The sequence below is a fragment of the Crinia signifera genome, chromosome 3, assembly GCF_055691185.1.
Source record: "Crinia signifera chromosome 3, ASM5569118v1, whole genome shotgun sequence".
Taxonomy (NCBI): domain Eukaryota; kingdom Metazoa; phylum Chordata; class Amphibia; order Anura; family Myobatrachidae; genus Crinia; species Crinia signifera.
The window spans coordinates 338,965,202-338,988,894 of NC_139219.1; the positions used below are offsets into that span (position 1 = coordinate 338,965,202).

Below are 23,693 nucleotides of genomic sequence, written 5' to 3' on the forward strand. Positions count from 1 at the left end.
GGACCTCCTGACTTTGTCTTCACACTGCATGGGAGAGAATAGATTATTTCTAAGAGAGTTTGTAACAGGAGATTGTTTCGTAGCAGTGGTTCGCACGGAACTTCTTGCGGTAACTTGTGTACTCTGAAGAATCTCTGGTATTAGCAGAATTATAGTGGACAGAAGACTTTGTAGCTGTTCCAACAATCTATGAAGAACGCTCAGAGGCTCAGAATCCCTTGGACGAGGGGACTGGGAAATCCGCGGACAATCCATAGGGGACCGGGGACAGGATACTGGAACAACCGGTGTTGAATTGGAATATGGACTAGAAGTACCCAGAAATTGCTGGAGATCATCCAAACTAGAAGTGGCAATAGGTGACGCAAAAAAATTTTTGGCAGTCGACGCAAGAGGTGCCAACGACTGCTGTATAGTATCCAATCGGGTGGATACTCCCTGGAGACTCTTCATTATCCCTTGCTGAGTGGCTTCTTGGATCTTCATACAGCCGGAGACATCTGGAAGAGCCGCTGGTCCCACACTTGGGTCGTGAGCCAAGTACATCGGCCTTGAACAATCTGTCAGCACCGAGGGTTCTTGTGTACTCGGCTGTGACCGTGGTGGGCCAGTGGAGGGCGCTGGGTAGCAGGATATAGAAGGTTTGGTATGACCTACACAGGGAAAGCAGGGCACAGTAACTCAGTGTTGGCTACTGACAGTGAACAGTCTGGAAGCTGCGGGAGTTGTCGATGTAGGATGTTGACAGTCAGATGGGAGACGACTGGAGGCACAGGTATAGCAACTGGATGGATTCTCAGATGAGACTGGGAAGCCTGGAGTCTTGGGAGCCTCGCTGACACAGGAGGAACTCTGGGAGTAGATTTGAGCAAGAGACTTTATATCTGACATACACTGGGAACCCGAGCAGAGCGAACCAGAGGGTTGGCGGAGACCAGAAGCAGGGGCGCGGAGTCTAACTTACCAGCGGTGTTCACCAGGGAGTCCCGCAAGGAACTATGGGCTTGGCTGCGTCTGGCAAGCAGGTCGCGGCCCCCTGTCCTGGTCCTCTGGACGCGGGCTGGGAGTGAGGACACTGGAGAAATGAGGAAATGTCTTTGGAGACGGCCTGAGAGCCGGGGAAGATAGTTGACAGCCTGGAAGCTGTGAGACAGCCTGGGAGCCAGAGATGACAGTTGGCAGCCTGGGAGCTGCGGGATGGCCTGGGAGCTGGAGTTGTAGTTGGCAGCCTGGAAGCTGCGAGACGGCCTGGGAGCCGGAGATGACAGTTGGCAGCCTGGGAGCTGCGGGATGGCCTGGGAGCTGGAGTTGTAGTTGGCAGCCTGGAAGCTGCGAGACGGCCTGGGAGCCGGAGATGACAGTTGGCAGCCTGGGAGCTGCGGGATGGCCTGGGAGCCGGAGTTGTAGTTGGCAGCCTGGAAGCTGCGAGACGGCCTGGAAGCCGGTGATGACAGTTGGCAGCCTGGGAGCTGCGGGATGGCCTGGGAGCCAGTGGTGATGACCTGGGCGTCGTCAGTACATGATGTAGATAACCTGGAGAGAGTGACAGAACCTCTGGAGACACTTGGGAAAACAGTTGACACAGGATGTCGACAACAGATGTAGGTGGGACAATGCTTGAATGCGGCAACTGGTGGACGTCGGAGATGACACGGATGTTGTTAGTCACCAGGAGATGACGGAAGCACAGAGTCTCTGGAGGCCCTTTGGGAAACAGTTGACACAATGTCGACAATAGATGATAACGTGACAATACTCAGATGCTGCAACTGATGGACGTCAGGGATGACACAGATGTTGTTAGTCAGGAATAGACGGCAGAAGCTGAGTGTCGACTGAGGTAGACAGTGCCTGTCGGCAGATCAGGACTGAGATGGAAGAAAGTCACTGATAGGTTTGAAGGTAGTTTGGCCTGGAAGCCAAGGGGTCTAGCCTGAGAGCTAGTGGAGATTACTAGCCAGTGCCAGTGGTATCCTCTGCAGGGAATAGCTTGCTCACTCAACCGCAGGATGGAATTAGCAGGAGTCTCTGGAGATGACCGGAACCAGGTAAGTAGGAGCAGTAGCAGCAGGACACTTGGAGATGGGATCACAGGAGACTGGATAACCAGGAGCCTTGGAACTCTCTGTCTCTGGGGTAACCACTCAGGAAGCAGAATGAACAGTTGTTCAAGGCAAGGAGGACTCTGGGAAGCTGGCTTATATTCCTCCAGGTGATTGCTAATTGTCTGCAGCTGCAGCAGCAGCCAGAACCAAGAATTATACCTTGAGTACCTGGAACATGTGACTAGTGCAGAACTCAGGAAGCTTCATTGGAGTTAATCACTGAGGAATGGAAAGCAGCTGCAACAGCAGCAGCTAGGAACCAGGCCAGCATCAGGAAATAAATGTGAATCAAGTCAGGTTTGTGACAGGTGCGGTCCCGTTACCATATCCCCTCTCTTCCTGATGACGGTCCTCAGTCTGGTGCGGTCACGTTACCATATCCCCTCTCTTCCTGATGATGGTGCTCAGTCTGGTGCGGTCACGTTACCATACCCCCTCTCTTCCTGATGACGGTGCTCAGTCTGGTGCGGTCACGTTACCATATCCCCTCTCTTCCTGATGACGGTCCTCAGTCTGGTGCGGTCACGTTACCATACCCCCTCTCTTCCTGATGATGGTCCTCAGTCTGGTGCGGTCACGTTACCATACCCCCTCTCTTCCTGATGATGGTCCTCAGTCTGGTGCGGTCACGTTACCATACCCCCTCTCTTCCTGATGACGGTGCTCAGTCTGGTGCGGTCACGTTACCATATCCCCTCTCTTCCTGATGACGGTCCTCAGTCTGGTGCGGTCACGTTACCATACCCCCTCTCTTCCTGATGACGGTCCTCAGTCTGGTGCGGTCACGTTACCATACCCCCTCTCTTCCTGATGACGGTCCTCAGTCTGGTGCGGTCACGTTACCATACCCCCTCTCTTCCTGATGATGGTCCTCAGTCTGGTGCGGCACGTTACCACACCCCCTCTCTTCCTGATGATGGTCCTCAGTCTGGTGCGGTCACGTTACCATATCCCCTCTCTTCCTGATGATGGTGCTCAGTCTGGTGCGGTCACGTTACCATATCCCCTCTCTTCCTGATGACGGTCCTCAGTCTGGTACGGTCACGTTACCATATCCCCTCTCTTCCTGATGACGGTGCTCAGTCTGGTGCGGTCACGTTACCATATCCCCTCTCTTCCTGATGATGGTTCTCAGTATGGTGCGGTCACGTTACCATATGCCCTCTCTTCCTGATGATGGTCCTCAGTCTGGTGCGGTCACGTTACCATACCCCCTCTCTTCCTGATGATGGTCCTCAGTAGGGTATGGTCACATTACCATATCCCCTCTCTTCCTGATGATGGTCCTCAGTCTGGTGCGGTCACGTTACCATAACCCCTCTCTTCCTGATGACGGTCCTCAGTCTGGTACGGTCACGTTACCATACCCCCTCTCTTCCTGATGACGGTCCTCAGTCTGGTGCGGTCACGTTACCATATCCCCTCTCTTCCTGATGACGGTCCTCAGTCTGGTGCGGTCACGTTACCATATCCCCTCTCTTCCTGATGATGGTCCTCAGTCTGGTGCGGTCACGTTACCATACCCCCTCTCTTCCTGATGACGGTGCTCAGTATGGTGCGGTCACGTTACCATACCCCCTCTCTTCCTGATGATGGTCCTCAGTAGGGTATGGTCACATTACCATATCTCCTCTCTTCCTGATGATGGTCCTCAGTCTGGTGCGGTCACGTTACCATAACCCCTCTCTTCCTGATGACGGTCCTCAGTCTGGTACGGTCACGTTACCATACCCCCTCTCTTCCTGATGACGGTCCTCAGTCTGGTGCGGTCACGTTACCATATCCCCTCTCTTCCTGATGACGGTCCTCAGTCTGGTGCGGTCACGTTACCATATCCCCTCTCTTCCTGATGATGGTCCTCAGTCTGGTGCGGTCACGTTACCATATCCCCTCTCTTCCTGATGGTGGTCCTCAGTCTGGTGCGGTCACGTTACCATACCCCCTCTCTTCCTGATGACGGTGCTCAGTCTGGTGCGGTCACGTTACCATACCCCCTCTCTTCCTGATGATGGTCCTCAGTCTGGTGCGGCACGTTACCACACCCCCTCTCTTCCTGATGATGGTCCTCAGTCTGGTGCGGTCACGTTACCATACCCCCTCTCTTCCTGATGATGGTCCTCAGTCTGGTGCGGTCACGTTACCATATCCCCTCTCTTCCTGATGATGGTCCTCAGTCTGGTGCGGTCACGTTACCATATCCCCTCTCTTCCTGATGGTGGTCCTCAGTCTGGTGCGGTCACGTTACCATACCCCCTCTCTTCCTGATGACGGTGCTCAGTCTGGTGCGGTCACGTTACCATATGCCCTCTTCCTGATGATGGTCCTCAGTCTGGTGCGGTCACGTTACCATACCCCCTCTCTTCCTGATGATGGTCCTCAGTCTGGTGCGGTCACGTTACCATATCCCCTCTCTTCCTGATGATGGTCCTCAGTCTGGTGCGGTCACGTTACCATATCCCCTCTCTTCCTGATGGTGGTCCTCAGTCTGGTGCGGTCACGTTACCATACCCCCTCTCTTCCTGATGACGGTGCTCAGTCTGGTGCGGTCACGTTACCATATCCCCTCTCTTCCTGATGACGGTCCTCAGTCTGGTGCGGTCACGTTACCATATCCCCTCTCTTCCTGATGACGGTCCTCAGTCTGGTGCGGTCACGTTACCATACCCCCTCTCTTCCTGATGACGGTCCTCAGTCTGGTGCGGTCACGTTACCATACCCCCTCTCTTCCTGATGACGGTCCTCAGTCTGGTGCGGTCACGTTACCATACCCCCTCTCTTCCTGATGATGGTCCTCAGTATGGTGCGGCACGTTACCATATCCCCTCTCTTCCTGATGATGGTCCTCAGTCTGGTGCGGCACGTTACCATACCCCCTCTCTTCCTGATGATGGTCCTCAGTATGGTGCGGTCCCGTTACCATATCCCCTCTCTTCCTGATGATGGTCCTCAGTCTGGTGCGGCACGTTACCATACCCCCTCTCTTCCTGATGACGGTCCTCAGTCTGGTGCGGTCACGTTACCATATCCCCTCTCTTCCTGATGGCGGTCCTCAGTATGGTGCGGTCACGTTACCATACCCCCTCTCTTCCTGATGATGGTGCTTATTATGATGCGGTCACGTTACCATACCCCCTCTCTTCCTGATGATGGTCCTCAGTATGGTGCGGTCCCGTTACCATATCCCCTCTCTTCCTGATGATGGTCCTCAGTCTGGTGCGGTCACGTTACCATATCCCCTCTCTTCCTGATGACGGTCCTCAGTATGGTGCGGTCCCGTTACCATATCCCCTCTCTTCCTGATGATGGTCCTCAATCTGGTGCGGTCACATTACCATATCCCCTCTCTTCCTGATGATGGTCCTCAGTCTGGTGCGGTCACGTTACAGTTCCCCCCACCATGTCTCTGGCAGCACCCCTATATTATATATGGCTTGTTCCCCTGGTACCTTCTCCTATATATCTGCTTTGTTGTCTCTTACAATAACAGTTTAATTTCCAATAAAGTTAAACATTTTACATGATGAAAACTCTTCTGCAGAATTCCTTTAATGGGCTGCTGAGAGGGCTCCACAAGACCCCATGCTACACCTACCTCATAGCAGGAGGGGACAGGTTGGTACCATTCTCTGTGTACTTATTACTAGTGGGCTAGGTTACCCCTGCAACGGGGGCTGTAACTTTCTCTGTCTGCAGATGTGTGGTGAGAGCAGAGGATGCAGCTGAGGATGACCCAGACCTCGGAGCACAGGATCTGGAGAAGGTAGGCCACCATAAGGCCCTGGTCACCAGCTGCAGCACACGGTACATTGTGCTGTCATGTAACGCAGCGCTGGGGACACTTATATAGCACGGCCACCCGCCCCGCTCGCACGCTGAGGGCGAACAGCTGACATCAGCTACGTACTCCCGGCACCCGCGTCTAGGGCATGAGATGCTGGGCGTTCCCATGGGCACAACCCCGCGCTGTCACCCCCACCACCACTGCATACCAAGCGGCTGCACACGCACAAATAAGTTCATGCGCAGTAACTGAACATCGCTCCGTTGTGTGTATGCGCAGTAACTGAACATCGCTCCGTTGTGTGAATGCGCAGTAACTGAACATCGCTCCGTTGTGTGTATGCGCAGTAACTGAACATCGCTCCGTTGTGTGAATGCGCAGTAACTGAACATCGCTCCGTTGTGTGTATGTGCAGTAACTGAACATCGCTCCGTTGTGTGAATGCACAGTAACTGAACATCGCTCCGTTGTGTGTATGTGCAGTAACTGAACATCGCTCCGTTGTGTGAATGCACAGTAACTGAACATCGCTCCATTGCGTGTATGCGCAGTAACTGAACATCGATCCGTTGTGTGTATGCGCAGTAACTGAACATCGCTCGGTTGTGTGAATGCACAGTAACTGAACATCGCTCCGTTGTGTGTATGTGCAGTAACTGAACATCGCTCCGTTGTGTATATGCGCAGTAACTGAACATCGATCCGTTGTGTGTATGCGCAGTAACTGAACATCGCTCCGTTGTGTGAATGCGCAGCAACTGAACATCGCTCCGTTGTGTGTATGCGCAGTAACTGAACATCGCTCCGTTGTGTATATGCGCAGTAACTGAACATCGCTCCGTTGTGTGAATGCGCAGTAACTGAACATCGCTCCGTTGTGTGAATGCGCAGTAACTGAACATCGCTCCGTTGTGTGAATGCGCAGTAACTGAACAACGCTCCGTTGTGTGAATGCGCAGTAACTGAACATCGCTCCGTTGTGTGAATGCGCAGTAACTGACATCGCTCCGTTGTGTGAATGCACAGTAACTGAACATCGCTCCGTTGTGTGAATGCGCAGTAACTGAACATCGCTCCGTTGTGTGAATGCGCAGTAACTGAACATCGCTCCGTTGTGTGAATGCGCAGTAACTGAACATCGCTCCGTTGTGTGAATGCGCAGTAACTGAACATCGCTCCGTTGTGTGAATGCGCAGTAACTGAACATCGCTCCGTTGTGTGAATGCGCAGTAACTGAACATCGCTCCGTTGTATGAATGCGCAGTAACTGAACATCGCTCCGTTGTGTGAATGTGCAGGGGAGCGGATGGAACAAGGTAACTCCCGGTCAGTGTAGTTACTGTGCCACCCACCCCTGCCCCCAATGCCATGTTCTGCCCCAGCACATGATGCCATCTACACTGGAGAACACAATAAGGCCGGGATGGACGAGTGATCTCTTCTGTAGATGGATCTGCGCTCTGAGCTGAATCCCATACATCATCCACTGTAACAATGGATCAGATAGGACTATAGCTCCAGGCCCCACATACAAATAGGCCCATCATCACAATCAGCATGACGATCATCCACCATCAGTGGCCACACAGTGGGTAACACAACATTACTGCATTTTTATTGTCCCTATTATGAATTATTTCAGTCTTCAAAGAGGAGCTTATAGTGTCACTGGCCACACCCACATGACACTAGCTACACCCACACAACACTGGCCACACCCACATGACACTAGCCACACCCACACAGCACTGGACACACCCATATGGCGCTGGTCACACCTCCTCTTACGGATGACCATAAGTGCAGTTACCATCAATGGCAATATGGCAAATGATGCAATAGACAATCATCAATGTTTTCTCCAACCGATGGTCATCCCAGCTCTGTGACTGATTGGACCTGGGGGCCTATAAGTACCAACCTGGGCGCTGGGCTTCATGAGTGTTAGAGCTGGAGCTATGTGCCATCGATGGTGGGAAACCACCGATATGATAAATCCTTGGTCAATCCTGAGGCCAGACGTGTCTAAATGAGAAATTCAGTAAATAATAGAAATTGTGTATCTATGTCATCCTTCGGTTTGGGGGGGAGGGGGGTCGATAGGTCGACAGCAATTAGGTGGACCGTTATTGGTCGACAGTGAAAAGGTCCACACAAACAATAGGGTGACATGGAAATGGTTGACGTGTAAGTCAGGATTCCGACTGTCGGACTCCTGAGTGTGGGCGAGTCATCCGGCAGCCATTTATCTATGGTCCTACCTCCGATACTAATATCACTGGTGACGGTTCCTACGACTTTATTCTCCAGGTTTGTGAAGGGAAGAAGAAGGTTGTGTTTATTGGGATATCCTGCAGCTTATCTGTGAGTACTATTATACCTCCAACCTACCACACTGTACGGGAACGTTGTGTCGGCACATACACTGTACGGGAACGTTGTGTCGGCTCTTACACTGTACGGGAACGTTGTGTCGGCTCTCTTACACAGTACAGGAACGTTGTGTCGGCTCTTACACTGTACGGGAACGTTGTGTCGGCTCTTACACTGTACGGGAACGTTGTGTCGGCTCTCTCACACTGTACGGGAACGTTGTGTCGGCTCTCACACTGTACGGGAACGTTGTGTCGGCTCTCTTACACTGTAGGGGAACGTTGTGTCGGCTCTCTTACACTGTACGGGAACGTTGTGTCGGCTCTCTTACACTGTACGGGAACGTTGTGTCGGCTCTTACACTGTACGGGAACGTTGTGTCGGCTCTTACACTGTACGGAAACATTGTGTCGGCTCTCTTACACTGTACAGGAACGTTGTGTCGGCTCTCTTACACTGTACAGGAACGTTGTGTCGGCTCTCTTACACTGTACGGGAACGTTGTGTCGGCACTTACACTGTACGGGAACGTTGTGTCGGCTATCTTACACTGTACGGGAACATTGTGTCGGCTCTCTTACACTGTACGGGAACATTGTGTCGGCTCTCTTACACTGTACGGGAACGTTGTGTCGGCACTTACACTGTACGGGAACGTTGTGTCGGCTATCTTACACTGTACGGGAACGTTGTGTCGGCTATCTTACACTGTACGGGAACGTTGTGTCGGCTCTCTTACACTGTACGGGAACGTTGTGTCGGCTCTCTTACACTGTACGGGAACATTGTGTCGGCTCTCTTACACTGTACGGGAACGTTGTGTCGGCACTTACACTGTACGGGAACGTTGTGTCGGCTATCTTACACTGTACGGGAACGTTGTGTCGGCTCTCTTACACTGTACAGGAACGTTGTGTCGGCTCTCTTACACTGTACGGGAACGTTGTGTCGGCACTTACACTGTACGGGAACGTTGTGTCGGCTATCTTACACTGTACGGGAACGTTGTGTCGGCTCTTACACTGTACGGGAACGTTGTGCCGGCTCTTACACTGTACGGGAACGTTGTGTCGGCTCTCTTACACTGTACGGGAACGTTGTGTCGGCTATCTTACACTGTATGGGAACGTTGTGTCGGCTCTCTTACACTGTACGGGAACGTTGTGTCGGCTCTTACACTGTACGGGAACGTTGTGCCGGCTCTTACACTGTACGGGAACGTTGTGTCGGCTCTCTTACACTGTACGGGAACGTTGTGTCGGCTCTCTTACACTGTACGGGAACGTTGTGTCGGCTCTCTCACACTGTACGGGAACGTTGTGTCGGCTCTTTTACACTGTACGGGAACGTTGTGTCGGCTCTCTTACACTGTACGGGAACATTGTGTCGGCTCTCTTACACTGTACGGGAACGTTGTGTCAGCTCTGTTACACTGTACAGGAACGTTGTGTTGGCTCTTACACTGTACAAGAGCGTTGTGTCGGCTCTCTTACACTGTACGGGAACGTTGTGTAGGCTCTCTTACACTGTACAGGAACGTTGTGTCGGCTCTCTTACACTGTACGGGAACGTTGTGTCGGCTCTCTTACACTGTACGGGAACGTTGTGTCGGCTCTCTTACACTGTACGGGAACGTTGTGTCGGCTCTTTTACACTGTTTGGGAATATTGTCTCAGCTCTTTTACACTGTACGGGAACGTTGTGTCGGCTGTATTACACTGTATGGGAACGTTGTGTCGGCTCTCTTACACTGTATGGGAACGTTGTGTCGGATCTCTTACACTGTACGGGTATGTTGTGTCGGCTCTTACACTGTATGGGAACGTTGTGTCGGCTCTCTTACACTGTACGGGAACGTTGTGTAGGCTCTCTTACACTGTACAGGAACGTTGTGTCGGCTCTCTTACACTGTACGGGAACGTTGTGTAGGCTCTCTTACACTGTACAGGAACGTTGTGTCGGCTCTCTTACACTGTACGGGAACGTTGTGTCGGCTCTCTTACACTGTACGGGAACGTTGTGTCGGCTCTCTTACACTGTACGGGAACGTTGTGTCGGCTCTTTTACACTGTTTGGGAATATTGTCTCGGCTCTTTTACACTGTACGGAAACGTTGTGTCGGCTCTCTCACACTGTACGGGAACGTTGTGTCGGCTCTCTTACACTGTATGGGAACGTTGTGTCGGCTCTCTTACACTGTACGGGAACGTTGTGTAGGCTCTCTTACACTGTACAGGAACGTTGTGTCGGCTCTCTTACACTGTACGGGAACGTTGTGTAGGCTCTCTTACACTGTACAGGAACGTTGTGTCGGCTCTCTTACACTGTACGGGAACGTTGTGTCGGCTCTCTTACACTGTACGGGAACGTTGTGTCGGCTCTCTTACACTGTACGGGAACGTTGTGTCGGCTCTTTTACACTGTTTGGGAATATTGTCTCGGCTCTTTTACACTGTACGGAAACGTTGTGTCGGCTCTCTCACACTGTACGGGAACGTTGTGTCGGCTCTCTTACACTGTATGGGAACGTTGTGTCGGCTCTCTTACACTGTACGGGTATGTTGTGTCGGCTCTCTTACACTGTGCGGGAACGTTATGTCGGCTCTCTTACACTGTACGGGAATGTTGTGTCGGCTCTATTACACTGTTCGGGAACGTTGTGTCGGCTCTCTTACACTGCATGCTGGGAGATTTCTGGGACGTGTCACCTCTGTACAGTACAGTATGTCAGGAAATGCATGTGACCTGTCACCCGTGTGTGTGTCCGGCGATACGTGTGACCTGTCCATGTCTCCACAGGCTTCCTACATTGCTGGTCAGCTGGACTTCTGTATGAAGAAGCTGGATGTGTTCCTGCCGGTCTTGGTTGGATATAACCCGGTCACTATGGCCAGGTGGGTGAAGTGATGGCGCTGCGGTAACTCCGAGCAGCAATGTGGGACTCATTCATGCTGTTACCTCCTAGGAATGACAGGATAGAAGGCTGGCACTCTACATTCCGGCAAGTATCGGAGCGGATGCAGAACCTCCATGATACCCAAAGAGCATTCATACTTAATCCTGCTGTTGGCGTAAGTCTACAAAGATGCCAGTAGGGGTAACCATGCCAGCCTACCTACCCACCTGCCAATCTGTCTCCCTGCCAACCTACCTACCCACCTGCCAATCTACCCACCCACCAGCCAATCTACCAACCTGCTAACCTACCTACCCACCTGCCAATCTACCCACCCACCTGCCAATCTATCTACCTGCCAATCTACCCACCCACCTGCCAATCTGTCTACCTGCCAACCTTCCCTGTGTCACTTGCTTAGTCTGTCGTCCACCACTCCATGAGTCCTCCAATCCTCCCATGTCACGGCAGGACAGTCCTCCAATCCTCCCATGTCACGGCAGGACAGTCCTCCAATCCTCCCATGTCACGGCAGGACAGTCCTCCAATCCTCCCATGTCACGGCAGGACAGTCCTCCAATCCTCCCATGTCACGGCAGGACAGTCCTCCAATCCTCCCATGTCACGGCAGGACAGTCCTCCAATCCTCCCATGTCACGGCAGGACAGTCCTCCAATCCTCCCATGTCACGGCAGGACAGTCCTCCAATCCTCCCATGTCACGGCAGGACAGTCCTCCAATCCTCCCATGTCACGGCAGGACAGTCCTCCAATCCTCCCATGTCACGGCAGGACAGTCCTCCAATCCTCCCATGTCACGGCAGGACAGTCCTCCAATCCTCCCATGTCACGGCAGGACAGTCCTCCAATCCTCCCATGTCACGGCAGGACAGTCCTCCAATCCTCCCATGTCACCGCAGGACAGGCCTGATCCAAGTTGGCGCATTCTAGGAGATACAAAGTAGTGAGTTTTGGGGAAAGGGGACGTGGGGCAATCAGTCGCACAGGATTTATCAAAGCACTATTGTTCTCATTTACCCTCAGTGTATATGTACATCGGTTGGTTAACCGTGAGTAGGGAGGGTGTGCTACCACTGGACACAGGTTTGACAATTTTTGGAAAGAAGAGAAAGTATGTCTCTGTGTGGTGCACAGGTTATTAAGAAGGTAAAAAGTAACTTTTATTTGGATACGTTTAAAAGAATGTAGCGAAATATAGACAGACAGTGATACATAAAGACACACACAGTGTAGGTTTAAAAAGGATAAAAATCCTTACTCAGTGTGATCCAACTCAATATCCTCCTAGATGTTAGTTGGATTCTTATGTATTAGTAATAATGGTTTATTGTACAATTTTCCACAGTGGATTTTCTGTGCGTTTAAGTCGCCTATTACTGATCTGCTGGTAACAAAAAAATCTGGGTTTATGTTCCCCTGTGATGTTACTGATCAGATTACTTCACAATAGGGTAGGCAATATGGTGCCCCGCGGGTTACCCCTCAGGCGGTGCGTGTCTGGTGAGATCTGCCACCTCTACACCAGCACTGCGCGCCGCAAATGAGAGGGAGAGCCGCGTCAATGAGGACGTGTACCCTGCAGAGGAGCTCCGGCGTGTAAAAGTCAGCGCCGGAGATCTCCGTCTGTTAGGAGTCAGATCTGAGCGCTGCGGACGTCATGCAGGTAGCGCCTCTGACTGAGCGGTCCAGTGAAAACTGGCATACCGCTCCGAATAAACAATTTTAAACTAATACAGATCAAAATACATATAATAGGGATAGGGGAGAGGAGGAGAGCACACTGAGTGTCTGGGTCAGCGTACGCTTAGCATTGGAGCTTCGTCAGGACCAACCTGGCACCCCACCGGAAGCTCCTTAAGTACCTGTCATCTCATCATTATTCATGAGGGGTTTCATATGCAGGTATGGGCGTCGCCTCTATAGCTCAGAACCTATACCTCAGTGCACTGTACCTCCGCCTCTATAGCTCAGAACCTATACCTCAGCGCACTGTACCTCTGCCTCTATAGCTCAGAACCTATACCTCAGCGCACTGTACCTCCGCCTCTATAGCTCAGAACCTATACCTCAGCGCACTGTACCTCCGCCTCTATAGCTCAGAACCTATACCTCAGCGCACTGTACCTCCACCTCTATAGCTCAGAACCTATACCTCAGCGCACTGTACCTCCCCCTCTATAGCTCAGAACCTATACCTCAGTGCACTCTACCTCCGCCTCTATAGCTCAGAACCTATACCTCAGCGCACTGTACCTCCGCCTCCATAGCTCAGAACCTATACCTCAGCGCACTGTACCTCCGCCTCTATAGCTCAGAACCTATACCTCAGCGCACTGTACCTCAGCCTCTATAGCTCAGAACCTATACCTCAGCGCACTGTACCTCAGCCTCTATAGCTCAGAACCTATACCTCAGCGCACTGTACCTCAGCCTCTATAGCTCAGAACCTATTCCTCAGCGCACTGTACCTCCGCCTCTATAGCTCAGAACCTATACCTCAGCGCACTCTACCTCCGCCTCTATAGCTCAGAACCTATACCTCAGCGCACTGTACCTTCCCCTCTATAGCTCAGAACCTATACCTCAGCGCACTGTACCTCAGCCTTTATAGCTCAGAACCTATAACTCAGCCCACTGTACCTCCGCCTCTATAGCTCAGAACCTATACCTCAGCCCACTGTACCTCCGCCTCTATAGCTCAGAACCTATACCTCAGCCCACTGTACCTCCGCCTCTATAGCACAGAACCTATACCTCAGCCCACTGTACCTCCGCCTCTATAGCTCAGAACCTATACCTCAGCCCACTGTACCTCCACCTCTATAGCTCAGAACCTATACCTCAGCGCACTGTACCTCAGCCTCTATAGCTCAGAACCTATACCTCAGCGCACTGTACCTCCGCCTCTATAGCTCAGAACCTATACCTCAGCGCACTGTACCTCCGCCTCTATAGCTCAGAACCTATACCTCAGCGCACTGTACCTCCGCCTCTATAGATCAGAACCTATACCTCAGCGCACTGTACCTCCGCCTCTATAGCTCAGAACCTATACCTCAGCCCACTGTACCTCAGCCTCTATAGCTCAGAACCTATACCTCAGCGCACTGTACCTCCGCCTCTATAGCTCAGAACCTATACCTCAGCGCAATGTACCTCAGCCTCTATAGCTCAGAACCTATACCTCAGCGCACTGTACCTCCGCCTCTATAGCTCAGAACCTATACCTCAGCGCACTGTACCTCCCCCTCTATAGCTCAGAACAAGGTACCTCCTATAACATGAACCCTTATATCAGCTCTGTCCCTCCTCCTCAGCCTGAGGGTGTCTGTGGCTCTTCCCGTATGAAAGGTGGCAGTGCTACAAAAATCCTGCTGGAGACGCTGTTCCTGGTGGCGCACAAGGCCAGCTCCAAGGTGGAGGTGACAGAGAAGTGAGTAGCAGCATTGTCCTGTGTCATTGTGTCGTCTGTGTGTGGCCACCAGCGCCTCCTCACCTCCTCCACATCATGTGACCTTCCTATGATGTATATGCTACAAAATGCTTGCACCTCCGCAGTGATAGGAGCCTGTTGCACTGTGACATTACGTGCAGCACTTGGCTCCTGTCACAGGGTAGGAGCCTGCAGTGCCATCAGATAAATATACAGGGGTAATCCTGCATGTCCAGGGATCCTGGGGCCCCAACACAGTGATGCTATTGGTCAGTCTATGATGATGCCACCTCCTAGTGAGCCCCCACCCCATTCCAGTGATGCCCCTGTATAGGATGTGTCACCTGTACAGAGGGCGGAGCCACCTATCACCTGTACAAACCTGTGACCCGATGTAGGGTCAGCCAAGCAGCAGTAGCCACTAGGGGGTTGGACAACTGCCATAGGTCCAAGAGTCATGTACTGTAGTCTGTGCCTCACAAGCAGGGAAGCCGCTCTGCCTCCTGTACTGTGGTCTGTGCCTCACCAGCCGCTCTGCCTCCTGTACTGTGGTCTGTGCCTCACCAGCCACCTATGCCTCCTGTACTGTAGTCTGTGCCTCACCAGCCGCTCTGCCTCCTGTACTGTAGTCTGTGCCTCACCTGCTGCTCTGCCTCCTGTACTGTGGTCTGTGCCTCACCTGCTGCTCTGCCTCCTGTACTGTAGTCTGTGCCTCACCAGCCGCTCTGCCTCCTGTACTGTAGTCTGTTCCTCACCAGCCGCTCTGCCTCCTGTACTGTAGTCTGTTCCTCACCAGCCACCTATGCCTCCTGTACTGTGGTCTGTGCCTCACCAGCCGCTCTGCCTCCTGTACTGTGGTCTGTGCCTCACCTGCTGCTCTGCCTCCTGTACTGTAGTCTGTGCCTCACCTGCTGCTCTGCCTCCTGTACTGTAGTCTGTGCCTCACCTGCCGCTCTGCCTCCTGTACTGTAGTCTGTTCCTCACCTCCTGTACTGTAGTCTGTGCCTCACCTGCCGCTCTGCCTCCTGTACTGTAGTCTGCCCTCACCAGCCGCTCTGCCTCCTGTACTGTGGTCTTTGCCTCACCAGCCGCTCTGCCTCCTGTACTGTAGTCTGTTCCTCACCAGCCGCTCTGCCTCCTGTACTGTAGTCTGTCCCTCACCAGCTGCTCTGCCTCCTGTACTGTGGTCTGCGCCTCACCAGCCACTGCTGCCTCCTGTACTGTAGTCTGTCCCTCACCTCCTGTACTGTAATCTGTCCCTCACCAGCCGCTCTGCCTCCTGTACTGTGGTCTGTCCCTCACCAGCTGCTCTGCCTCCTGTACTGTGGTCTGCGCCTCACCAGCCACTGCTGCCTCCTGTACTGTAGTCTGTCCCTCACCTCCTGTACTGTAATCTGTCCCTCACCAGCCGCTCTGCCTCCTGTACTGTGGTCTGCGCCTTACCAGCTGCTCTGCCCCCTGTACTGTGGTCTGTGCCTCACCAGCCGCTCTGTCTCCTGTACTGTAGTCTGTCCCTCACCAGCCGCTCTGCCTCCTGTACTGTAGTCTGTCCCTCACCAGCCGCTCTGCCTCCTGTACTGTAGTCTGTCCCTCACCAGCCGCTCTGCCTCCTGTACTGTAGTCTGCGCCTCACCAGCTGCTCTGCCTCCTGTACTGTAGTCTGTTCCTCACCTGCCGCTCTGCCTCCTGTACTGTGGTCTGTGCCTCACCAGCCGCTCTGCCTCCTGTACTGTGGTCTGTGCCTCACCAGCCGCTCTGCCTCCTGTACTGTAGTCTGTCCCTCACCAGCCGCTCTGCCTCCTGTACTGTAGTCTGTGCCTCACCAGCTGCTCTGCCTCCTGTACTGTAGTCTAAGCCTCATCAGCTGCTCTGCCTCCTGTACTGTGGTCTGTGCCTCACCAGCTGCTCTGCCTCCTGTACTGTGGTCTGTGCCTCACCAGCCGCTCTGCCTCCTGTACTGTAGTCTGTCCCTCACCTCCTGTACTGTAGTCTGTCCCTCACCTGCCTCCTGTACTGTAGGCTGTCCCTCTCTGCCTCCTGTACTGTAGTCTGTCCCTCACCTGCCTCCTGTCCTGTGATCTGTGCCTCACCTGCCTCCTGTACTGTAGTCTGTCCCTCTCTGCCTCCTGTACTGTAGTCTGTGCCTCACCAGCCGCTCTGCCTCCTGTACTGTAGTCTGTCCCTCTCTGCCTCCTGTACTGTAGTCTGTCCCTCTCTGCCTCCTGTACTGTAGTCTGTGCCTCACCTGCTGCTCTGCCTCCTGTACTGTGGTCTGTGCCTCACCAGCCGCTCTGCCTCCTGTACTGTAGTCTGTCCCTCACCAGCCGCTCTGCCTCCTGTACTGTAGTCTGTGCCTCACCAGCTGCTCTGCCTCCTGTACTGTAGTCTGTGCCTCACCAGCTGCTCTGCCTCCTGTACTGTGGTCTGCGCCTCACCAGCCACTGCTGCCTCCTGTACTGTAGTCTGTGCCTCACCAGCTGCTCTACCTCCTGTACTGTAGTCTGTCCCTCACCTCCTGTACTGTAGTCTGTCCCTCACCAGCCGCTCTGCCTCCTGTACTGTAGTCTGTGCCTCACCAGCCGCTCTGCCTCCTGTACTGTGGTCTGCGCCTCACCAGCTGCTCTGCCCCCTGTACTGTGGTTTGTGCCTCACCAGCCGCTCTGCCTCCTGTATTGTAGTCTGTTCCTCACCTCCTGTGCTGTAGTCTGTGCCTCACCTGCCGCTCTGCCTCCTGTACTGTAGTCTGTCCCTCTCTGCCTCCTGTACTGTAGTCTGTCCCTCTCTGCCTCCTGTACTGTAGTCTGTGCCTCACCTGCTGCTCTGCTCCTGTACTGTAGTCTGTCCCTCACCTGCCTCCTGTACTGTGGTCTGTGCCTCACCAGCCGCTCTGCCTCCTGTACTGTAGTCTGTGCCTCACCTGCCGCTCTGCCTCCTGCACTGTAGTATTATTAGATAATAATATTATACTATACTATTTCTTATTATTAATAACTGATGAATGTAGTTCCCTTATGCTGACACCTTTATGAATATTTTGGTAATGTAGTCACAGTGTACAGAGACAGCCTCATGCCTCACGCCTCCTTCTGGTTATGTGTAGGTGCCTCCTGGAGATCCTCAGGACGTACGAGCGTGCCCACAAGGTGACATACTCACACAACAAGAAGATAGCAGCACTCCTCAAGCAGGCAGGAACAAGGTTTGTGTGCTGTATTTATGTGTCATGTGTTTCCTAGCAGTGACCACTAGGTGGCAGCAGCACCTCAGACACTGCGCTGGTGTAGAGCAAGTCTACATGGTTTTAGTACATAAGAAGCATTTGGGGAAGTCTGTAGAGGAAAGGAAAATCCCCTCAGTGTCCCTCCCGCTACTGACAGGCAATCACCGTGTAAGGGACAGTATATGCAGGACATGTTATTACCAGACTGAGGGCCACAAACACCGGTCACTTCTATTTGCAGCACTTTCTACATATTCTGAACTAGTCCGTCTACTCAAAGCTAGTCTGCTACCTTGTGATTGCCTCTGTGTTTGTGCATGTGTGAGAGAGACTATGCACTTGCTGCCAACAGATGGCAGTGTTTCGGAGACACACAATCAGACACTAGACATAATGATGTGTCAGTAATAGGGCTCATGGGAAAGAGAACCTGGATGTCAGCCTGGGCCGGGCCAGCGCTTATTAAATAGAAGCCTGGATTTAGAAGATTCTTGCTCAGCATGCCCAGAGGTTAATGTAGTGACAGTGATGTCACCATGAAGAGCACGTGTCAGGGGTGAGCAGTGATGTCACCGCAGAGAGCACGTGTCAGGGCTGAGCAGTGATGTCACCATGAAGAGCACGTGTCAGGGGTGAGCAGTGATGTCACCGCAGAGAGCACGTGTCAGGGGTGAGCAGTGATGTCACCATAGAGAGCACGTGTCAGGGGTGAGCAGTGATGTCACCGTAGAAAGCACGTGTCAGTGGTGAGCAGTGATGTCACCGCAGAGAGCACGTGTCAGGGCTAAGCAGTGATGTCACCTCAGAGAGGGCGTGTCAGGGCTGAGCAGTGATGTCATCACAGAGAGGGCGTGTCGGCTGAGCAGTGATGTCACCACAGAGAGGGCGTGTCAGGGGTGAGCAGTGATGTCACCACAGAGAGGGCGTGTCAGGGGTGAGCAGTGATGTCACCACAGAGAGGGCGTGTCAGGGGTGAGCAGTGATGTCACCACAGAGAGGGCGTGTCAGGGGGGAGCAGTGATGTCACCACAGAGAGGGCGTGTCAGGGCTGAGCAGTGATGTCACCATAGAGAGGGTGTGTCAGGGGTGAGCAGTGATGTCACTATAGAGAAGGCGTGTCAGGGGTGAGCAGTGATGTCACTATAGAGAAGGCATGTCAGGGGTGAGCAGTGATGTCACCATAGAGAGGGTGTGTCAGGGGTGAGCAGTGATGTCACTATAGAGAAGGCATGTCAGGGGTGAGCAGTGATGTCACTATAGAGAAGGCGTGTCAGGGGTGAGCAGTGATGTCACTATAGAGAGGGTGTGTCAGGGGTGAGCAGTGATGTCACTATAGAGAAGGCATGTCAGGGGTGAGCAGTGATGTCACCATAGAGAGGGTGTGTCAGGGGTGAGCAGTGATGTCACTATAGAGAAGGCATGTCAGGGGTGAGCAGTGATGTCACCATAGAGAGGGTGTGTCAGGGGTGAGCAGTGATGTCACTATAGAGAAGGCATGTCAGGGGTGAGCAGTGATGTCACTATAGAGAAGGCATGTCAGGGGTGAGCAGTGATGTCACCATAGAGAGGGTGTGTCAGGGGTGAGCAGTGATGTCACTATAGAGAAGGCATGTCAGGGGTGAGCAGTGATGTCACCATAGAGAGGGTGTGTCAGGGGTGAGCAGTGATGTCACTATAGAGAAGGCATGTCAGGGGTGAGCAGTGATGTTACTATAGAGAAGGTGTGTCAGGGGTGAGCAGTGATGTCACTATAGAGAAGGCATGTCAGGGGTGAGCAGTGATGTCACTATAGAGAAGGTGTGTCAGGGGTGAGCAGTGATGTCACTATAGAGAAGGTGTGTCAGGGGTGAGCAGTGATGTCACTATAGAGAAGGCATGTCAGGGGTGAGCAGTGATGTCACCATAGAGAGGGTGTGTCAGGGGTGAGCAGTGATGTCACTATAGAGAAGGCATGTCAGGGGTGAGCAGTGATGTCACCATAGAGAAGGTGTGTCAGGGGTGAGCAGTGATGTCACTATAGAGAAGGCATGTCAGGGGTGAGCACTGTGCAGTATCATTACCAAACTGAGTGATCTGGTGTCTGGGGATCCATCTTGGTCACACAGGGCCAGATGTACTAATGTTCAAATATGATAAAATGGAGAGTGATAAACCTCCAGCCAATCAGCTCCTGCCTGGCATTTTTCAAACACAGACTGTAACCTGGCAGGTAGGAGCTGATTGGCTGGCTGTTTATCACTCTCCATGTTATCACTTTGGAAGCTAAGTACATCTCACCCTAACAGTGGTAATCTCTCCCTGCCCGCAGCTTACTGAAGAAGGGGCACCTGTACATCCTGGGCTGGGGGACGCTGGGAATAATCGGGATAATGGACGCTGTGGAATGTGTCTCCTCATTTCATGCAGGTAATGTTGTTGCAGACTACCCCAATCAGGGCATAGGGGGTGTGGCCTAACATCTGGGGGTGTCCATACTCCCTAAAATAGTAGTATATACCACTAACCCCAATGTTGCACACGTGTTCCCAGCAGAATATATGACCACAGCATGGATATCTGTCATATATGTATCCGTGTGCAGGGCACAGGGGCCTGGCATTAGTGATACCAGCTGGATCATCTGCAACACCATTGGCTGGCTGTGTCACCCATGGGATCTACAGATCCAACACCCTCCCTCACTGACTCCTGCCAATCAGCATCCAGCATCTCAAACCCATACATCCACATAGGAATTAGGGCCGGGGCGATTGCAGGTAAAATAAGGGGTTCCAGATCAGCTCCCAATATATATACATGAGCCCAGGTGAGGTCACAGCTACCATTATTTATATATATATATCTCCAGGCCAGGTAAGGTCACACAGGTGAGGTCACATCTACCACTATATATACACCAGGCCAGGTAAGGTCACACAGGTACGGTCACAGCTACCACTATATATACACCAGGCCAGGTAAGGTCACACAGGTACGGTCACAGCTACCACTATATATACACCAGGCCAGGTAAGGTCACACAGGTACGGTCACAGCTACCACTATATATACACCAGGCCAGGTAAGGTCACACAGGTACGGTCACAGCTACCACTATATATACACCAGGCCAGGTAAGGTCACACAGGTGAGGTCACAGCTACCACTATATATATATACCAGGCCAGGTAAGGTCACACAGGTACGGTCACAGCTACCACTATATATACACCAGGACAGGTAAGGTCACACAGGTGAGGTCACATCTATATACACCAGGCCAGGTAAGGTCACACAGGTGCTGTCTCAGCTAACACTATATATATCTCCAGGCCAGGTAAGGTCACACAGGTACGGTCACAGCTACCACTATATATACACCAGGCCAGGTAAGGTCACACAGGTACGGTCACAGCTACCACTATATACACCAGGACAGGTAAGGTCACACAGGTGTGGTCACATCTACCACTATATATACACCAGGCCAGGTAAGGTCACACAGGTACGGTCACATCTACCACTATATATACACCAGGCCAGGTAAGGTCACACAGGTACGGTCACAGCTACCACTATATACACCAGGCCAGGTAAGGTCACACAGGTACGGTCACAGCTACCACTATATATACACCAGGCCAGGTAAGGTCACACAGGTACGGTCACAGCTACCACTATATATACACCAGGCCAGGTAAGGTCACACAGGTGAGGTCACAGCTACCACTATATATACCAGGCCAGGTAAGGTCACACAGGTACGGTCACAGCTACCACTATATATACACCAGGCCAGGTAAGGTCACACAGGTACGGTCACAGCTACCACTATATACACCAGGACAGGTAAGGTCACACAGGTGTGGTCACATCTACCACTATATATACACCAGGCCAGGTAAGGTCACACAGGTGAGGTCACATCTACCACTATATATACACCAGGCCAGGTAAGGTCACACAGGTGCTGTCTCAGCTAACACTATATATATCTCCAGGCCAGGTAAGGTCACACAGGTACGGTCACAGCTACCACTATATATACACCAGGCCAGGTAAGGTCACACAGGTACGGTCACAGCTACCACTATATACACCAGGACAGGTAAGGTCACACAGGTGAGGTCACATCTACCACTATATATACACCAGGCCAGGTAAGGTCACACAGGTACGGTCACAGCTACCACTATATATACACCAGGCCAGGTAAGGTCACACAGGTACGGTCACAGCTACCACTATATATACACCAGGCCAGGTAAGGTCACACAGGTACGGTCACAGCTACCACTATATATACACCAGGCCAGGTAAGGTCACACAGGTACGGTCACAGCTACCACTATATATACACCAGGCCAGGTAAGGTCACACAGGTGAGGTCACAGCTACCACTATATATATATACCAGGCCAGGTAAGGTCACACAGGTACGGTCACAGCTACCACTATATATACACCAGGACAGGTAAGGTCACACAGGTGAGGTCACATCTATATACACCAGGCCAGGTAAGGTCACACAGGTGCTGTCTCAGCTAACACTATATATATCTCCAGGCCAGGTAAGGTCACACAGGTACGGTCACAGCTACCACTATATATACACCAGGCCAGGTAAGGTCACACAGGTACGGTCACAGCTACCACTATATACACCAGGACAGGTAAGGTCACACAGGTGTGGTCACATCTACCACTATATATACACCAGGCCAGGTAAGGTCACACAGGTACGGTCACATCTACCACTATATATACACCAGGCCAGGTAAGGTCACACAGGTACGGTCACAGCTACCACTATATACACCAGGCCAGGTAAGGTCACACAGGTACGGTCACAGCTACCACTATATATACACCAGGCCAGGTAAGGTCACACAGGTACGGTCACAGCTACCACTATATATACACCAGGCCAGGTAAGGTCACACAGGTGAGGTCACAGCTACCACTATATATACCAGGCCAGGTAAGGTCACACAGGTACGGTCACAGCTACCACTATATATACACCAGGCCAGGTAAGGTCACACAGGTACGGTCACAGCTACCACTATATACACCAGGACAGGTAAGGTCACACAGGTGTGGTCACATCTACCACTATATATACACCAGGCCAGGTAAGGTCACACAGGTGAGGTCACATCTACCACTATATATACACCAGGCCAGGTAAGGTCACACAGGTGCTGTCTCAGCTAACACTATATATATCTCCAGGCCAGGTAAGGTCACACAGGTACGGTCACAGCTACCACTATATATACACCAGGCCAGGTAAGGTCACACAGGTACGGTCACAGCTACCACTATATACACCAGGACAGGTAAGGTCACACAGGTGTGGTCACATCTACCACTATATATACACCAGGCCAGGTAAGGTCACACAGGTGAGGTCACATCTACCACTATATATACACCAGGCCAGGTAAGGTCACACAGGTACGGTCACAGCTACCACTATATACACCAGGACAGGTGAGGTCACACAGGTGAGGTCACATCTACCACTATATATACACCAGGCCAGGTAAGGTCACACAGGTACGGTCACAGCTACCACTATATATACACCAGGCCAGGTAAGGTCACACAGGTACGGTCACAGCTACCACTATATACACCAGGACAGGTGAGGTCACACAGGTGAGGTCACATCTACCACTATATATACACCAGGCCAGGTAAGGTCACACAGGTACGGTCACAGCTACCACTATATATACACCAGGCCAGGTAAGGTCACACAGGTACGGTCACAGCTACCACTATATATACACCAGGCCAGGTAAGGTCACACAGGTACGGTCACAGCTACCACTATATATACACCAGGCCAGGTAAGGTCACACAGGTACGGTCACAGCT

The 23,693-nt window shown here is 52.3% G+C and overlaps 1 protein-coding gene across 8 annotated transcripts in view; it reads left to right on the forward strand.

The window, feature by feature from the left end:
• GCKR (glucokinase regulator) overlaps window positions 1–23,693 on the forward strand; it is a 108,595-nt gene that overhangs the window by 59,953 nt on the left and 24,949 nt on the right. For all 8 annotated transcript variants that reach the window (XM_083178963.1, XM_083178960.1, XM_083178958.1 and 5 more), the window contains 8 exons: window positions 5,644–5,717; window positions 5,799–5,865; window positions 8,197–8,250; window positions 11,059–11,153; window positions 11,225–11,330; window positions 14,493–14,608; window positions 17,709–17,807; window positions 20,137–20,234. In XM_083178963.1, the coding sequence (XP_083035089.1) occupies window positions 5,644–5,717; window positions 5,799–5,865; window positions 8,197–8,250; window positions 11,059–11,153; window positions 11,225–11,330; window positions 14,493–14,608; window positions 17,709–17,807; window positions 20,137–20,234 (709 nt within the window). The remainder of the gene's footprint in view (window positions 1–5,643; window positions 5,718–5,798; window positions 5,866–8,196; window positions 8,251–11,058; window positions 11,154–11,224; window positions 11,331–14,492; window positions 14,609–17,708; window positions 17,808–20,136; window positions 20,235–23,693) is intronic.